Raw genomic sequence first — 19,111 nt, 5'->3', positions numbered from 1 at the left:
AACCGAACCCGGCAGATCCACGGCACCGCCGCCCCTCACCTTCTCCTTGCCCGCCGCCAGCCAGCTCTGCCCGCTGCCGCCCGCCACGGCCGCCCCGCGCCTGCGCCGCCTTAGCTTCGCCCACCAGCGGCGCCAGCAGCCAGGGCCCGCCCAGCCTGCGCTGCCGCCCTGGAGGCCCGGCCCATCGCCGTGCCCCGCCTCGTGGCCGGGCTCCACCGGCTCGGGCTCGTCGGCGGGCCGCGGCTCGTGGCCGGGCTCCACCGGCTCGGGCTCGCCGCCAGGCTGCGGCGGCTCGGGCTCGCGGTCGGGCTGCGGCGGCTCGGGCTCGCGGTCGGGCTGCGGCCCATGTCCGTGCCCCGCCGGGCCCGGCAACTCTGCTTTTGCCTCCTTCTCCTCAGGAGCAGGTGCCACCTTGCAGTGCCTGCTCCCCATGTTGGAGCCCGCACCGCCCGCTGCTCGGGTGACAGCCCGCACCGCCCGCTGCTCGGGTGACACCTGGCTGCCCGGCGTGCCCCACCCAGAGCTCACCTGCAGCTTCCCGGAGACGTTTGTTCCCCGGCGCTGACGGCACAGTGGGCCCTGTCGCTGGGAGACTCCACTTCCCAGCGTGCCCCGCGGCGCGCCCGCGCCTGCCGCTCCCGGCCGGCCCCGCGCGCACCCGGCCGGCCCGGCGGGAGGCGGCAGCCCTGGCCGAGCGGGTCCCGCCGAGCGCGGGTCGCAGCGCGCCCGCCCCGCCGCGGCCCGGGCCCGGCCGGTAGGAGCCGGGTCCCCGTGTTACAGATTTGCTAACGGTTACAATTAACTAACCTTATTTGATTTTATAAAATCATTTTCATAGAACTGTAGAGGAATAAGAAATATATTTTAGTGGAACTAGCAGCTGCACCACACAAGCTGCTGTGGAATCCTCTGTACAGCCCTGTACCACGGCCAAGGACTGAGAGCAACCGAATGAAACAACTCGTAGCTACCTGCCGAGAAACCGTGAACTTTAATAATAGTGATATAAAGAAATGGCATGGAATGGGGACAATCAGTTACGGGTAAATATATTTTAATAAATACGCAAAGAATGTAGGTCTAGTAATCAGGTCGTGGAACCATAGTTTGAACGAAATAATTAATGAAAGAGCTAGCGAAAGAAGGAGTCCGTTTCTCTAACTTTCTCTGACAAGGGGCCTGTTTATAAGTTATCTAGAGGGAGCGAGTAAAAGAAACAAGCAGAAGGACCAGATGGTCGACAAGGACATCCATTAGCTCGGACCGACAAGAACACTGCAGACTTGCAAGACCATCACATACCAGGCAAAAGGTGAAAAGTACCCCATGAGGAAGACCTACGGCCTTCCTCCCAGAGACCACTGCCCACGTCCCGCAGACCCCTGCCCACAGTTCTTGGAAGGATTTGCGCAGGCGCGAAGGACTGAGAAGCTGATTAACATACGAAGCGAGAGTCTGTTAATGATTTTGGGGAAACAGTATGTTCATGCATGAATACTTACGGCATATGCATGACTCAGTCCTAGATGAGCTGTATGATGTCGAAGCTCGGTGTGCGTTGGTCGGGAGAGGACTCACTCACGCACCCGGCCGTCCATAAAGAAGTGTCCGCTTATCTCCCTCACATCGGGGTCGGCAAGTTTTTCATTCCGAGATTTCGGTACCAGCCGCTCCCCGCCCCCGCCGCGGGCCGTGCCTGCGCTGAGGCGGCGCGGCCCGGCCCCTGACGCGGCGCCGCTCTGCTCTGCCAGGGCCTCCGGTGGCGGCCGGCGGAGCGGCGCGGCCGGCTGCAGGTCCGCGGTGAGGCCCTGCGCGGGCTGGGGGGAGCGGGCCCTGCTCCAGGGCTGCCCCGGCCGCCGTCTGTGGCACGGCACGGCACGGCCCGGCCCGGCCCGGCACGGCCCGGCACGGCACGGCCCGGCCCGGCCCGGCACGGCCGGGGGTGTGTTTTCTTGGGGCGGAGCTGCCGGCCTCGCCCCCCGGCGCTGCCTCGTCCTGGCAGCGCCTCTGAACACCGAAATTGTGGGGGTTACGGTCTTATTGTCACCTGACGCTGTAAATCTACAAAACGCCGTAGAATATGATGGGGGGCGGGGCAACGTTACAGAAACCCATCAGTCTTTTACCTGAGCTTCCCCCCTCCCTGCCCAGGAGACACGTTTTCCCTTTTTTCTCCTCTTTTATCCACTGACAGACACATCAGAGGATTTTCTGGTTAGTGCCCCCCAGCACCGCAGCATCTTCCCCTGGGCTGAGGTAGCGTGAAATGTCTCCTGTGCTCTACAGATGCCCCGTCCCGCGTCCTGCCGACCTAATGGAACCAGCCAAGAAGCCCTGCAGTATGAAATCGAAGAGCTGAAGCAGAAAGACCTTGCTCTAGACCAGGAAACTGCACAATTCTTGTCCGAGTACGTCCTTGGCCAGCTCAGTGTCCGCTGTGATGCCTCAGTTGGTTTTGTTTAAAAAAAAAAATACGGTCTAGGGCTTAGAGCTAAAAGCCGTCCTCTTACGCCACCGTTTTTATCGTGGTGTTGTGCAACGTTGATTACAGCGTTGTTTTGATTTATGGGACCCGTTAAGGGAGAATTCTTTCCACTTTATTTGGTAAAGCAAACCCAGGTTTCACTAGGAGCTGGGACAGGAGCATTTTAACTTTACCCCAGGTGTTGCTGAGGCAAATTACCTGTGAACTGGGAATGAATGGTTTTAACCGTCGTGATGCTATGACACATCATGCTACCAGAAGGCCTTGTTCATGTGAGAATTAAAATTGAGATTGTGGCTTGTATGACCTGCCCGGTTTAGCCCCGGATGAAACGGTTTCCTTGTTTGTTCCATCCCGATCAAGTGTCTATTTCCTGTCTGAAGCGAGTGGGTTAAACGTTGGTGTTCAAGAAGCAGAGGTGTTTCCCAGGCAAGCGAAGGGCCTGGAAAGAGACGGGTGCCGCTTACAGGGTAGCGCAACTGTTTTAACTGTGGTTTCTATGACCTACTGTGGCAGCTGCTTATTAGCAGCTCTTTTGAGATCAAGTTGCTGCTTGGTTTTTAAAGAGAGGGTATCTCTGTGGGTTATTTGTTGCAAAGGAGTGTTATTTTCTAAGGTCATGTGTAGTACAGAGAATGGAAACGGCAGAGCAACAAAGGCTGTTCCCAAAGCTTTTTTGCTTTACCACCACGCCTTTTTTTTTCACTAGCTACAGATTAGAGATACAGATATAAACTGAATTCACCACAGCCTATTCCTGTTCCTACTTGATTCTGAGAATTCGGGTGGGTTGGGGTTTTTTTGTAAGTCGATGCGGCAAAAAAAACCCCACTCAAAATGAGGGTCTACTCATTTGTAGCTTTCGTGTTGATGACTTGCAGCAACTGTACTTGCTGCCTTCGGATTCTGCTTTGGATAGTGCCAGGCTTGAGCGTCTCAAATCTCCTTGCTGTGCTGGGTCAGTAGGGGCAACACTCGCCGTGCGGCATTTTTGACCTTTTCTGCTTTTATTGCTACAGAGGCTACAGCCTGGAGGAATTGGAGCAGCACATTTCTCTGCTCGCTCCATGAGTACAATGATATTAAAGATGCTGGGCAGATGCTGCTGGGCAAACTGGGTAAGGAAGGGGAAAACTGTTGATGAACAACTCAGTCAATGTTTTCATGTAGACAGAGAGAGAGAAGGTACTACGCCACGAAGGCAGAGCTTGTTTTAAAGATTCTTGAATTCTAGGGCTTTCATTGCCCAGCCACTTGTGCAGGCACAAACACTTCTGTCGTTATTTTCGCAGGATGTGTTTAGAACCGAACATGCGAAAGAATTGTCATCTACTGCTATTTTAGTCTGTGTTATGTACTGCCAAACTTTGTTCAGTCTTACCAATTTTTGTCAGTTTTGCTCTTCATATACTTTAAAAGAGTGTTGAGACAAGCAGAGAGCGCAGCTGCAAAACCTTAGGTTGGTTCCTTAGCTATGGGAGGTTCTGTGAGAGAGTTAGGGGCTACTGGGAGGAAAACACAACTTTTCTGACTGGTCTGATACTTCTGTAATGAAAATAGCGGTCTTTCTTTTCCAGCTGTTATCCGAGGGGTTACTACAAAGCAGCTCTGCCCTGAATACATACGACCTGGAGCTTAGCGACTAGTATTGAACCTGAAGATTGCCCCGTCCTGCAAAGCTGACACTTACTGGGCCGTGACGGTTTGGTGTGGTATTGGTTCAGAACGGACAGAAGGTGGCCTCAGAAGCTGTGTGTGGAATTGCAACAGCGCGTGCATGAACAGCCTTATTTCCGAGCAGCTTTACAACGTGAAAGCTGTTGAATCTGTCAGCTGTGTCCTGCTTGTGGGAAAGGGATGTAGGACTTTGGATGATTTTGTCTCCTGTCTGATGGGACAGTATTTTTTTTTTTTCGTTTGTTGGAAAGGCCGTAATTCAGGTTGATGTGAAGACTCTTCCCGTGGAGACCTTGCTTCTCTCCAGCATCCAGGGGCTGTTTGGTTACTGAATAATAGAGGAAGCGAGGGCATGCAAACGTGCAATGTAATAGCTGCTTTGAAAGAAAAGAAAAAACCCTCGGAAGCAGCAAGGGAAGAAGGCTGAATTTGTGGTGGCTTGGGGGTTGGTTTTGTTTTATGATCACATCTGGGTGAGTCTGGGTATTCTGCATTTTTGTACTTAACTGCTCGGGTAGCTAGAGGTTCTGTATCATTTCTGTGGTGAATGGCAAAAGGTGAAGTTGTATTGAACTGTCCTGTCTGAATAAAGCAGCTGTCACATTTCTCAGGAATTCACTTATTGAAGAGCCTATAAAACAGTGCGTGAACCTGGGAGCAAATTCTTAACCTCTAATCTGAGACAACTGGAACATCTATTACTCAAATGTTTTCTGAGGACTCTCAATGGTGACGGTGTGGCAGCGCTACCCAGTAATGGGTAGGTGCCGAATTACCTTTACTGCTACAGAGGCTACAGCCTGGAGGAACTGGAGCAGCACATTTCGTTCTTGCGGCTAAAACAGGAACAGTCAAAAGTAAGGAGGAAGCGAGTGGTGCGGCAGAGCGGTAATAAGGGGAGCAGCGGCGATGATGAAAATGCTATCGGCAGACGCGTTACAGAGGGGTGGAGGAGAGTGCGCTTGGAAAGTATGAAAGAGGGAGCGCACACGTTTCCCGTGATATTACAAGATAGACACCCGGGCCAGTATCAGGCATTTCACTGGGAAATGATTAAGGAACTACGGAAAACTGTCACGCAAAATGCACTATATTCTCCTTTTACACAAATTTTGTTAGAGAACGTGATGATGGGTCCGCAGCTAGTGACTCTGCTAGAATGGATCCGTGACAAAGTGCTGGACTTTCCACCTGATGGCACTTTGCAAATTCCTGCCTGGCAAGCAGTCGGCAGGCGATTGTGTGATGCTGCCGTGGAGGGGGACTCCGTGGCAGGCATGTGTTTAGCGCCTTGCTGGCAAATTCTGACTCCTCTTTTGCCAAGCGTGGGCTAATTCTACTAACGGCGCTAAACCAGGGGAGGCTGTAAATCCCCCAGACAGCGCGGCTCTTCTCAACACACCGTCGACGACGGCGATTCCCTCCACACCTCCTCTGCCCCCAGAGCTCCTGTCACTGATTGCAGCGACCCTCACAGCACAGGACCGAGCGCGGGAACAGGACAACTCGGACAATGATTCCATTGACACCGATAAACCTTTGGACCCAGGTCCTATAGACCCGGAAGAGGAGCTAGACCTTTTTCCTCCTCCCCCTGATGCACTGGCTGTATGTTCGGGGAGGGTGAAAGGGGGTCTGAGGGATCGGTGGCAGGAATGCAGGCGGGAAGCGCTTAAGCGAGGGCATTTGGGAGGCGCCATGGCACGTTCACTATTTTGTCAGCCAAATCAACCTGCAGAGTGGCAGCCTGTGCAATACGAGGCTGTTAAAGGGTTAAGCAAAGCCGTGCGGGAAGGGGGGATCCATAACACATTTGCTGTGTCCCTTCTTGGAGTGATGGCAGAGCCTTATACACTCACACCACGTGATTATTGGAAGTCATTGCTTTGTGTGGTACGCACGCCGACGCAGTGCATGTGGTTATCTGGTTTTTGCGAGCTATGTGTAGTGGCCTCGATTGAAAAGCTTAATCGGGGAACTGCTGTGAACTGTGAGCCGTTGGCTGGAGAAAATAATTGTGCCGACCAATCCTGTGACTCAGGCAAGGCATCCCAGGGACAGCTATTTGCAGACGGAGGAGATGGCTACGAAGGCAGTCCGGGTAGGGGGATACGGGAGTCTGGGCGAGCCTCTAGTGCGTCCTTCGCCACGGTCTTGCAGGGTCCTAGAGAGTCATAGACTAACTTTATTGATCGGCTTCAGAATAGTTTGCAACAACAAGTCGAGCATGAGGAAGCTCAAGGGTTGCTTTTAAAACAATTAGCTGTGATAATGCCAATGAAAAGTGAACATGGGCATCGCAGCCCTTGCACAGGCGCAACCCCAACACGTGTCAAATGGTTATAACCCAGAACTCACAGCAGACTGTAACTCCCAGGTTGAGTTCTGGAATGCAGCGTGACACGTTTTTGCTTCTCTAATCTCTTCTGTAAGAATAGTGCACGCTCTTAACTGGCTTCGTAAATAAGGCTGCTGGCTTGCTAAAGAAAGTAATGCTACAATACTATTTCTTATTTTTCCTGGCTTATTAACAGGTGTCGATTCTGTCCGTCGTATGTTGCTACAGAACCGAGTTGCTATTGATTTTTATTATTAGCGCAGGGACAAGGGTGTGAAGGCTTTGATAGGTTGCGTTACGTCAGTCTGAGTGACCACCATGAATCAATCCACAAAAGCATACAAAACTTAAAACAAAGATCCGCAGCAGAGCCAGGGGTGGGAGGCCTTTGGTCTCTTCTCACGGCTGGGAAACTTTGGGCCGTGGATCAAAAGTAGTCCAGGATTTATTATAATCGCCTTAACCCCCGTATTGATGTTTGCCTTACGTCTCCTATGCCTTTTTGTCCTGTATTCAGCGTTTAGCTGAGTGTGACATAAATCAGGTCACGGGCACCCAGCTACACACAACCTTTGCCTTGTCGCAATTCACAAGCAAAAAAGAGGAGGATAGAGAACGTCTGAAGAGATATACAGGAGAGGAAAATAGGGAATGGCTGACCTAACGAGAGATGAGAGAACAGCTAGGTATTGTGAAGGAGAGGAGGAAAGATGAACACGGTTATCTAGTGACAAATAGGTGTCTGCATGCGTGTAGCGGTACATAGCTATGCAACTGCGTGAATGATTTCTGCCCTGAGCCTGGTGGTACGTGCAGCTGTGGTTTGTGTCCGGGCTCAGAGATGTCAATACGGGCTTCTCTGTTACGGTCAAGTGTCTCTGGTTGCATTAAAAAACCAAACCAAACCAAACCAAACCAAACCAAAAAACACAGTGACTTTAATAAGACTGCAACCTGATCGAATTCCAAGAAATGTGAGATAAGATGAACTTCTGAATTTGTTCATAAGTTGTAATGGAGTGCTACCTATATATGAATGCTAGAACATAGCTCTATTTCAGTGTGACCAGAATTTAGCATGCAACTGCATCAGCATATTGACAGAATACCTTTTGAGTTATTTCTTTTTTTCGTAACCTCTAAACTGGGAACAGCTCAAGGTGAAAAGAGACTGTTCAAATCCTCAGCTGTTGCCTCAGAAGGAATAACGTGTTCTTTGTGTACAGGTGAATTTAACACAGCTGAACATTTGTTTTGGGTTAGAAGTATCTGTCACACCTTCATCCCCACCACCACAACCTTTAAGGCCGGTGGGAAAAGCATTCTGTACTCTGTTGCAGCAGGGAAACTTCAGTTGAGCTGCAGTAGTTTGCGTACGTAACTGCAGCTCCTTTGGTGGAAATGAAGTTGTCGTAGAAGTTAGACTTTAACTTGAGTAACATACCCTTTGATACCTTGTAAGCGAGAAAGATTGTGTCCTGACAGCATGCTCTTTCCCACGCTTGTGCCTAGAGTTGTACTTGAAATCAGGTTGCGTGTTAAGTTTAAACCTAATCACACAGATATCTCAAAGTCCACAAAGATACATCACTGCTTAGGGTATTCTTGCAGTATAGCAAGTGCAAAACCCGTTCCAAAGTAACGATCTAGTGAAGCGTTTTCTTTCAGGAACACCATTTTCCCACTTCTCATAGGTTATACACCATACAACGTAATATCTCTCCATCAAGTGTCTTGTGGCTAAACCGCATTCTGCAAACTTGTATTAGAAATAGATGTTTGCATTTTCACCTGCCGAAGTTCCCTAAGCTAAAGGATTGTGACCTAGGCATTGCGACGAAGCTCAAAGATCGTGACAACAGCGATGGAGAAGAGTGATTTAACACGTAGTTGATTTATGGTTCATACAGGACTATATCACACTACAAAACCGGTATGAATTCAGAGTTGTGGATGTACTGCATGTTCAGGTAATAGTTTCTCTACAATTTATTTTTTTGTTTTTATAAAGGTGCCTAAGCTATAAATACCATATACTATTATCTTTCCCTATTTTTTTAAGCATTTTTTTATTTCCCTGTTTGTGTATAGTTTTATCTATCTATCTCTATATAAACAACCAACACAAAGCAACCAGAACATTTTGAGAAACTTTTATAGTTAACTTCTGCATTTAATTCCAGTAACAATCTAGAGGTGTCCATTCAGCTGTTTGCTTAGTTCCAAGTCTTCACTGTGTGCTCCCAGGTTCTTTGAAAAGCAGCAATAACAGTCGAGCAGTTATTTAAAGTGAAACTTTGCTCTACGCAACTTCCACTTCCATGCCTTAGAATGGAGGCACAGCGGAACACTCGCCCAAGGGCAAGATTTCAAGAGCTTTTAAGTAGGTTTTATCTTTTCACGTTAGGATAGAAAATGTTCCTTAACAGCTTATATATAGAATTTACAAGTTAAACACAATTTCTCATGCTCATTTATTTGATTAGAAGTTCCTGAAAAATATTTTCATAACACTTCCATAGCTTATTGCATGTTCTTCTAAATAATCATAAACCTGTATGTTGACCTCTGTAGGAAATGCACCGATAACAAGTTTAACATTTTGTGAACCCGACTGAAATGTACGAACGTACACATAAAAGAAGGCTAAAACTGGTAATTAAGTCATGAGACAGAAAACAAAAGAAAAAGGATGACAACTCCATAACATGGTAAAGCAACCTTTTACCAAAAAAAAAAACCAAAAACCCAGCAAAGAAACAAAACCAAAAACCACAAACAGGGGTGAATTGTAGAGAACAGAGACAGTGGGTTGTTTCGACATCGATAACGTGCAGCTGAGAACCTGCAGCAAAGAGTCACATAACTTTGAGGGAGCACGAGAAGAAACCAGCATGAGACAGAAAGAAAGGAGGGATGTGATCTCACCTGTAGAAGGCAAGTGAACAGCAGAGAGTGGCCTGTCGCAGCACTCTCCAAAGGAGCCAGCTGCAGCCAGGTCTTTTACCATCACACTCTCCATGGCAGTCCCTCTGCTGCCTTCTAGTCTCGCCTCATCCAGGGCACGCTCACCCTCTCTGCTTCTTCCTCGGCTGCCCAACCGCTTCACAGAACCAGCCACAGCTGCACCTTGTCTACACCAGCCAACCCACCGCCCCTGAAGCCAGCCCACAGCTGTACATTGTCAGTGCTGATTAACCCAGCTTCGTTCCTCTGCAGTAGCCTACAGTGCACAGCGCTAAGGAATGTGTTGTACGAACCTTCCGGGCTGTTCCGCGTCGATTCACAGTCAGTTACAAAAACTGAAGGACATGTCACAGGGCTTACGGCAGGAACTTTTGGGAGATTGGTTGCGGAATCTTTTCAAGTCTCGGGGAACCACCAGACGGTTGCAGGAGTTTACAACACGCGGAGGAATATTGCTATTGGTAATTGTAGTTATATTGACCATTTTTCCCTGTATGCCGAACTGTGTAAGATCTATGATTCAAAAGTAGTTTAACCTCTAATGTTTCTGTTCAAAATAAAGACGGGGGAAGTGTAGAGAGCTTTATGGCCAGTGCTGGAGGCCACGATGCCTGTGAAGGGCCTTGAAGGCTAAAGAAGAGAGAAAGTACGATAAGGTTGGCTGAACGCCTGGAAGAAAGACGGGGTATGAAGCAAGGCCAGAGCGGATGCGCGATGCCACATCTCCGTGGCTGGCTGAGAACATGAAACCCACAGAGATAAGAAGGAAGAGAGGAAAAAAAACGCAAGAAGTTCAGTGCATTTGCAGCTTAGTAATTGACCAATTATATGTAGCCAAGACGTGTGTGAACAGCATTGATTAACCAATGATAATTTAGAATGGGGCGCGGGAACAGCAAACGAGGATATTATAAGCGTGGGTTCTGGACTAATAAAAGGTCTTCTGGTTGAACTCGGGAGTCCACGTCATCGTCTCCTCAGGCCATATGCTCCTCCGCCTCCTCGTCTGCCATTGCACGGACCTGCAAGGCCACACCATGAAAGTTAAAACAGCGTTCATGGTGCATTCACTCCTGCCTGTGTTTGTCTAGAGCAGCTGTGATGCTGCCCCTGGTGTTACCTGCTCAGAGAACTGCTGCACCTACTGCTGCCACATTCTCTGCACCTCCTTCAGTTTCTCTCCATACTGATTTCTTTCTGCCTGGAGCCGGTGAACTGACCCTGAGAGCTGTTCAAAACAAAACAAAACACAAAGAAAATCATATTGGCTAAATAAATTTGGCAGTGACTGCTTCAGGGATAAAGCCTGAAGAAACCAGTGTTAACACAAAGCTCAGGCTGCATTCTTCTGCCACACAAGTTTCTTTACAGACATGAAGATCTGGATGTCATTCCGTACAAGCCCTGAGCAACCCGGGTTTCCAGGCCTGCCTTCTCCTCCAGTGCCACCTGCAACTGCTGCTTTGCATCCAGACTCCCTGCCTGATTTGACAACTGCCAAGAAAAATCAAAAAGTCATGGCAAAATGTTAACACGCCACTTCTGCATAGCCTTTCCCCTGATAGTAACCTGCCACATGATCCATGTTGCAACCTTAAAGTGCTCCAACTCATGGTGATGTTCAATGAAAAAAAAAAAAAGAGGAGGGGGGAAGGAGATTAAAATCAAAAAGCTTAGATTTTAGCCCTGTAAAACAGGCTGAGCTAGACAGCTCCTCCCTACCAATTTTGTATTTACAACTTGTTTGATTAAAACCTATTTTCTTAATCTAAAAACTGGGCTCAGAAACTTTTTGCATTTCCAGAGTCTGTATTACACAGCCAGACCAGATGGTCTAAAAGCTTGTGATTTTAAAAGTTGTCAAACACGTCAGGAATTTAAAGCCAGTGTCTGGAGCATGTCAGTTGGCACACAGTACTTTTCCCAGAAGAGGAGCAGCTGCCTTTATTTCAAGGGTAACTTAAGCCACTGACTGGGGAGGAAAAAAAACCCAAACCCAAAATAAACAAAAGAGCAGTTTCTTCCCTCACAGGCTCAGGTTCACACCGGCTTGCTCTCTGAACTGCTAACAGCTGGCTTCCTGAATTCCCTTCCTAACTGGCTGCTTCTCTTAACTTTCCCCAGCTGACCTTCGAGTTACCATTGTCCAATTCACCTTCTGCAAGGGTGGGTACAAACACCACCCCTATTCAACTGGCTTCTCAGTGAGACCACGAGACAGCTGCGTAACCAAAATGCCAAACAGATACAAAGCAGGAAAAGTCTTTGTATTGTCACGCGCTGTATGTTCAGTCACCCTCTCATATTGTACAACATTCTTTTCGCAGACCAGCGTCACAACAGCTTTCAGTCTACTGCTCCAGCTCCTTCAAACAGACCTTCTGTTCCTCAGAGGCCTCGCTGAAGGCCTGTGACCAAGAGGATGCCTTGATGAGGTTTTGTGCCTTCCTTTCCGAACAAGGGTTAAGCCTTGCCCCCACTCTCAGAAGCAAAGTCTTACAACGGTCAGTGTGATCTACCCTCACAGCCTGGAAGCAGTATGGGCACCTGTTGGATCCTCAGTTTAGCGATTTCCAGTTTCTGATGCAAATCATCCATACGCAAATCCTTAGCTGAGATCTTGGAAGACAGGCAGCGAATCTTCTGTGACAGCTCTGAATTCTTCTGCTTCATTTCCTCACTGCTTTTGCTGAAACAAACCAAAATTAAAGCAGCATCACTGTATGTACTATGGGTCTGGGCAAGTACATGTCATAAATTTACAGTCCAGCTAGTCGTTAACAGAATCACAGAAACATCACATCCAGTCACTTTTTTTAAGCTGAATATCCAGCCTCCCAAGTCACCACCTGTGGTGCATGCCCCTTGTGATGTTTTGTGGCTCTACCGGGAAGAGCAGTGTTACTCTGCAGTAACAAGCAGCAAATGGACTTACCTTTGTTTGTACAGCTCCTGTTTCAGGTCTTCTAGCTCCTTCATTAACTCTTCGTTATGCTGGAGAAAAAAGAAATGACTGATTCAGCTGCAGACTTCAGCAAAATATTTCACCTTTAGCACATCAGCTGAAGTGGAAAGCATCAGAACTTTGGCAAAACCCTTCAGGACAGGTTGCTTAGAACCTCCTGAATTTGCCAGGAATAAATCTGCTCAGCCTTTTCAAACGCGATGCTACTAACTGAACGTGAGGTCATTTCTGCAGACTTCTGGATGAATATCAATACTGAAGTGTCTGCCTGATGGAGACCCTCCTGAGACAAGGTCTCGGTGGCGCTTCTGTTGCGTGGAGCTGGCAAGACTAATGAAGTGAGGTGCCGGATCTGAAGACAGCAACTGGACCATATGATTAGTGGTCACAGAAACCTGAATGAACTTTGCCTTGACCATGGAGAACACAGGGCTTTACAAGGTTAATTAACAATTCAGAATGTTAATTTCTGCCTCTTCTCCGAGCAGGGACTACAGACTTTGCATTAGTGTACTGACAAGCAAATAGCCAAAGGCAGAGCTGCTGGTGAAGCATAAGCAGAGGTGACTCTTACCTTCTCTGCCTGTTCTTGCAGCATAGAGACGAAGGACAAAGTACGTTCCAGCTCCACTACCCTCTGGTGAGATGAACGTAAACGAGCAGCAAGGCTCTCGGCTTCTCCTGAACAAGTCAGAACAGAGTGAGTTGAGGCTGGACCACAAAGAGCTTTTTGGAACTGCTAAACAGCACTTTCTGCTTTGTCAACAAGCTCTTAAGGCAGCACAGAGCTTTGCAAGTCAGCAGACCTGGTTCCGCCCCTGGCTCTACAGGTGGCTCACTAGCAGCTCTGGGCAGTAAAGCTCTCTGTAACTACCATCCTCACTTTGAGGGAGATGACGAAACTTCCTCTGCAGAATAGGCAATATGTTGGTTGGGATCTTTCTTTCTAATAGAAGAAGTCGCTCAAACTTGGTTCAGAATGAAGGGCTCGGGTAAAACCTACCTTTACGCGATAGCTGTGTGGGAGGGAGGGTGGCGAAAAGGGAACTAAGTTTTAAAAGGATCAGAAGAAAGTCAGAAAGGAACAGCCTGGGGTAGTCACCGGGGCTGAACAGGGCTGACAAGGCTTTAGCGATGCACAAAAGAACCTCAACTGCCATGGGATCAACATGCTCCCACTTGGGGGCAGCTCTGGCGACAGAGGCAGCGATGGTGCCAAGTATTGCCCACCGAGGAGTCGGCCACTGCTGTGAGCTGGCTGCCAGCAACTGTCATGCCTCTGGCTTGAAATTCACACTTTGACCAACAGCTTGAGCTGGAGTGCCCACAGTCAATTACCTGATTTCTCCCCTGCAGCTTCTCGAGTATGTGCAAGGGCCGCCTGCAACTCAGACTTCTCAGAAGCTAGAATTCCAATAGTCTGGATACGAACCTTTGGGAAAGGAAAATCGGCTCAGCACGAAACTTCTTTGCTTGTAATTGCAACATCACTGTTGCCACAAAAGGCTAACTCAGTAAAGGGAAAGAGCTCGTGCAGTTAAGCACAGTCGGGCTGACTCCCAGTTTTCCTGAAGGAACGCGCTCGCGGCTTCCCGGGTAAAGACTATGAATGGTCAGTAATCCAGAGAACAGCAGAAGGCAGGTGGTGTTACTGTAATGGAGGCTCTTCCTTACCCGTAGCTTCCTCAGTGCAGCTTGCTCTTCAGAAAACGTATTTTCCAACTCCTTTTCCTGTATAAAGAAATGATGCCTATTTAGCACAAAAACATAGATAGGTAACCCTTGTTTTGTGTCAAACTAAAAAAGCAGTGATACATTGGTAGGACTTGCAGCATCGAAACGACAGCAGCCTTTTAAAGACATACTTCAGCCCTGCGTTATTTGAACGCCTTCACTATTTATCCATCCTAGATTGGCAGTAACAGCATAGCACAATCGCTGCTAGCATAAAAACGGTAGTGCTTGGAAGCAAGCTACTGGCAAGGACTTGTATTCTCCTGCCTCCACCACACTCCTCTAATACTTGAGTATTTAAACGTTCGCTTGTGTCAAAATAAGAACGCTACCTGCCAGGCAGGCCTAACTCATGAAGTCAAATCATTCAACCCTACGCTACAAATGAAACTGAATCTAACATAAGACAAGACCACACGTGCCTGGGCCACAGCCCACTATACTCTCTGCGCCGCCAAGGAAGAGATACTATTTTTCTGCCTGTCCAAAAAGAGGACACACTTTACCTTCTCCAGCTGATCCACTGCCTCCTGGCTCTGCTCTTTCTGTGGAAGAAAAGTGATGCACCAGAGAAAATACTCTCATACATCTGAAACACATTTTCACTTCAGCAAAGTAGGATACATGCCCAATTCACGCAAACAGAATTTCCACTTTCTGTAGTCCTTTCTGTAGAGGACTAGGAAGTTCATCTTAGCTATTAAAAATACGAGATCTGGAGCTGCCTTCACTAATGTACTTCATATGCCAGGCATCTTTTTCATCGCTCAGTAGATTGCCACAGTTGTTCTCCAACACCGCTGCTGAAACCCCTCCATGTCTACATCTGAGCATCTACCACCTTCAGTTAAACTCGCACCCCCACATCTGTGCAACTGATGGCAGTAATCCTGGTGTATTGGGATGATCGCCAGAAATGCTGGGGTTTTTTTAAAAAACACCACCAATAAATAAAAAAAACACCAACCAACCAATAACCCCAAAGAAAAACGTAGTCTTTTCCTTGACCTGAGACCTCAGACCTTTCTTCCACTGAAGAGCTGGCCTTAAGTCACGCAGAGCCGCACTTGTGTTGGCAGACTTCTGCAGGAGGTGGTATGGGAGGGCTGAAGCCAGATACAAAGAGAAGGGGTAATTCTGTCCTAGCCCATTTCCATCTTAGCGGTGAAGTATTTGGAGATTTGTTGTCCGTAGGTAATGCACCTTTAGATAGGAGGTGAAGGAGACAAAGGTGGCAGCTGCCTACCCAGGCCGCCACACAACTGTGCTGCTGTGTTTGCTATTTGCTTGTTGTCTCCCTGACAGCTTCTTCACAGATGCCTCGTAACTAACTACATAAGCAGGGCTTTTTTGCCTTCCCAAAGAACGAGCATTGTCCAAGCTCTTTCTTTACTACTACTGCTACTACTTCAATGCATTTTGAAAGGTGACTACAGATGGAAGAGCGATGAGCGAGAGGTTTTGGTTCTAGCAATGCCCATGCACAACATAACCAGCAAAAGCAAAGGCAAGACCACAAATGCAGCAAAGGCCCTACACAGTTGCAGGCCAGCGTAAAAGCAGGCAAACAAGGAGAATCTTGGGTGGGCAATGCACTATGCCAAGTTCCTCTGCAGCCCAGCTAAAACACAAAAAGAAACAGAATGGAACAAAAATAACCCAAAGCCCAAAGGAAAACAACAAGGGGGGGGTCACGGGGTACACCGGGAAATGCTGAACTTTGCAAAAAGTGTACTTTTACAGAGGAACAAAATGGGGAAAAGCATTTCACACAAGAAAGGCTCTTGTCAGACTGAAACAAGTCCACTTGGCTGCATTTCTTGCAGTGTTAAAGCTGAAGGCTGAAAAGCTGCAGCGGGAATCCATGCAGGCCACAGGACAAAGCAGTTCACTCATCGCGCCAAGAGAAGCTGAGGATATGATCAGAAACCAGCCCCAGACCCTCTCAGGCCTACTGCTCCCACTCTGCCGATATCGTTAGACCAGCAGCACCACCTGCAGAAACAGGTTTTCACACTGCTGCCAGCACCAGAGTTGTGTGTTTCAAGGATTCGGACAGGCGCAGAAATAGCTGTTTTATCAGGATGCTTATCATCCAGGGAAAGCCTGATGAGATCAGCAGAGCACACTTAAATGGAAACAACAAAACTCCGTTTCTTGTTCCTCAGTTGAGCCAATACATTCACCAGCGGCCTTAGACTTTGAGCCCCTTAACAGGTTTTCCGTGCAGCTCATTTTGTTCCCTACAGAGTGCCGTGTAAGCAGCCTTCCTTGTGGCACTAGGAGAGAACCCATAACTTTGCAGACACCCAAAGAGCTTGGAGGAGCAGCGAGGACCATGTCAGACTGGTTGGTTGGGTTGTTTCTTACCAGTTCCTCTATCTGTGTAACGAACTGCTTGTTCGTTAAGATTGCTGGAATCCAGGGCTACTGCCAGCTCCCGGTAACGTGTCTGATGGGCACATGCAGACAGGAGAAAAAGGAAGGAGCAGAAGAGGAGGAGGGGAGGAAAAAAAGCAGGAATTAAAGAGGACAGAAAAATAAATCCTATCGAACTGTGATAATCAGATTCTCCAAACAAAACAAAAATCTACCGTTTCAACAAAAGCAGCTGAGACATCAACACATTTTATCCATTCTGCCAAGGCTTCATTTTGACCCAACAGTGACTCACAAATAAGAACGGCAGCTGCACGGAAGCCAGATTATCCCCAGTCCCCAAACTGGAAACACCTCCGATACCTGCCTCCCAGTGTTGATCACAACTACCCGATGATAGCACAAGACAACACTAGACAGCAGTGAACGAGAACTGTGCATTCAATTAGGTCTCGCTAACACTGCCGAAAGCAGAGTCCCAGTAAGTTATCAACAGTAGCAAATAAGAAAGGGGGCGGGGGGGACGGGGACACTGAGAACAACCTCCTTCCGTTTCCTTAATATTTGTGGAAGAAACAGCACTTTCTCCATTCACATATGATGTAGACTACAAGCAAAGCAGTCAAGTCAGCCAGTTTTATTCCCCAAGGCAACAAGTCACTACTAAGGAAGAACTGACTATCACAATAATACTCCTTATAGCGCCTTTCACTCCAAAGTACCACACAGAGAAAACATCCTTTTCTGGGTAAGGAGAGATGCAGACTCCCTCTGCGACAAGCTAATGTCAATGATGCAGGTTGATTTCCCATTCTTTCCCACTAAAGCAAGAATACATCTTTCCATGCATACATGCTGTCCATTCATCCCACTCAGCTTTTCTTCCCACTGCTGAAAGTTTACGTTCTAAACCAGGATTTTTTGCTTCTCAATGCTTAAATATCATATTGTTCAGTAGGATGACTGCAGACACCGCTGAGATCCAGGAGTGTTTTCTTGAGCTGACTGCTTAAAGCTCCACATCAAATATCAAGAGAATTAATAGGACAAAAGGATCAAAACGAGGCTGTACCCGAGAACACGGGGCAGTAACGTCACCCAACTCTTCAAGTTCACACACTAGATTAATGGCAAAGGATGCACCAAGAAGCGAGCGAGGGCAAAGCCAGATGGTGGCCACTCTGCTCTGAAAAGCGCTACCTTCAGGATGTATCTGGGGAAAACAGAGATCGCTGGATGCAGATTAAGATAGAAAAGAACCGGTCAGCGACTACCTGAAAACTGCTGGTTTTTTGAGTCAAACTCAAACGCTCCCTGTAAAACTTGGTGAGATGTGTGGCACGCTATGAACCACAAGTTTAGAAGGAGGACATTTACCAACAGGGCAAACTCAGCGTGGCTGGGAGCAGGTGCCAGTGGCCCTCATGGAGCGATGAATCCCATGACTAGAAGAAACTAAACGGAAAAGGGCCAAAAACCTGTTCCTGGACAGCAATGCAAGTTCTCATCCAGCCTTCGTGGGAGGATGAACAGCATCTGACCACACCTCTACCCACCGTGAACTAACAACTTCATTTATCTTGTACAGCATCAGAGCGCCATGAAGACCCGGAGCAGTGCTCTAGCGTTTCATGGCAAATTATTTCATCATCCAGCTCTGCTAAGCCATAATTTAAAAACACTACAAAACAAACGAGATAATCGTTTTCAACATCCAACCCCAGCAATGTATCACAGCTCTTTGCAATGCCACCTGCAAGGGTTCCCTCTTACTTCAGTCGCTTCCTTCTTGGCACTTCACGGGAAACAAGAAATCTCTCTCTTGGCATTCCCCGTCTACCTGCTCAGCACTTTTCTCGTGAATCGAGCAGCAAGAATACGGTAATGGTGAAGACATTTAAGGAAAGCAATAAAGTGGAAGACTGCAGAGGGAAACTAACAGAATTTTCTCCGTTTCTTTTTAGCAGGACAGATACTTGTGCTCTCAAGGGAAAACGTATGTTAGGTGCTTCTAGGAAGGTCAGGAACTCCCTTACTTCTTCCAGCTACAGGTCACCTCACCCTTATTGGTTCAAACACTCCTCAATATGAAACATCAGAGGGACAAGAGGAATACCTTCACCAGTACCTGTCAAAAATGTTTCCTTCATTTCTTCCAGTCCAGACATTCTGTTTGCTTAACGCTTCAAGATGCAAAGAACTGTAATGTGCCTTAACCACAAGAACTTCCTTCTTCCTCCACCATCAGTTGTGAAACAAATCAAAAAAAAACAACCAACAACTCAATAAACTACTTGAACAGCTGGATTTGTTGGAAACAGAGAGAATTAGGAACAAGACACTTCTCGGGAAATTATGCATTGTGAGATTCTAATAACATAGCAAAAAAAAGTTAGTAATTCTGCTCAGCTTGGCACGCCATGCTTGATCCATTTGCTTTCACACACGGAGTCCTATTTTGCTGGGCTTTCTGCGTTTCACAGCCAAGAAAGCTGAAGTGGCTGAGACGGGAAGGGTCTGCCTCGCATGAAGACACCAATGGCAGCAGCAGCTCATGCCAACAATC

General features: G+C 47.9%; 2 protein-coding genes and 2 long non-coding RNA genes across 4 annotated transcripts in view; 1 reads left to right on the top strand and 3 right to left on the bottom strand.

The window, feature by feature from the left end:
• Positions 1-175, bottom strand: part of LOC119153459 — an 11,283-nt gene extending 11,108 nt beyond the window's left edge. Inside the window, exon 1 of the long non-coding RNA XR_005106142.1 lies at positions 40-175. This is a non-coding gene — a long non-coding RNA (uncharacterized LOC119153459). The remainder of the gene's footprint in view (positions 1-39) is intronic.
• LOC119153454 (golgin subfamily A member 2-like) overlaps positions 1-19,111 on the bottom strand; it is a 54,215-nt gene that overhangs the window by 13,828 nt on the left and 21,276 nt on the right. Inside the window, exons 8-11 of the mRNA XM_037400014.1 lie at positions 13,771-13,864; positions 13,007-13,113; positions 12,403-12,461; positions 12,015-12,156 (exon numbers count right to left, since the gene is read on the bottom strand). Of these exons, the coding sequence (XP_037255911.1) occupies positions 12,015-12,156; positions 12,403-12,461; positions 13,007-13,113; positions 13,771-13,864 (402 nt within the window). The remainder of the gene's footprint in view (positions 1-12,014; positions 12,157-12,402; positions 12,462-13,006; positions 13,114-13,770; positions 13,865-19,111) is intronic.
• On the top strand, positions 1,786-4,772 carry LOC119153458 (DNA repair protein SWI5 homolog). Its single transcript, XM_037400020.1, is given in 6 exon segments — positions 1,786-1,800; positions 2,220-2,408; positions 3,505-3,547; positions 3,549-3,603; positions 4,063-4,106; positions 4,108-4,772. Coding segments are annotated over 5 exon segments (288 nt in total). The 5' UTR covers positions 1,786-1,800; positions 2,220-2,286; the 3' UTR covers positions 4,132-4,772.
• Positions 14,672-17,822, bottom strand: LOC119153460. Its single transcript, XR_005106143.1, has 2 exons — positions 16,537-17,822; positions 14,672-14,711 (listed from the first exon to the last, which is right to left on the bottom strand). It is a non-coding gene; the product is annotated as an uncharacterized LOC119153460 (long non-coding RNA).

Source organism: Falco rusticolus, chromosome 9, assembly GCF_015220075.1.
Source record: "Falco rusticolus isolate bFalRus1 chromosome 9, bFalRus1.pri, whole genome shotgun sequence".
Lineage (NCBI taxonomy): Eukaryota > Metazoa > Chordata > Aves > Falconiformes > Falconidae > Falco > Falco rusticolus.
This window is presented reverse-complemented; position numbering and strand designations above follow the sequence as displayed.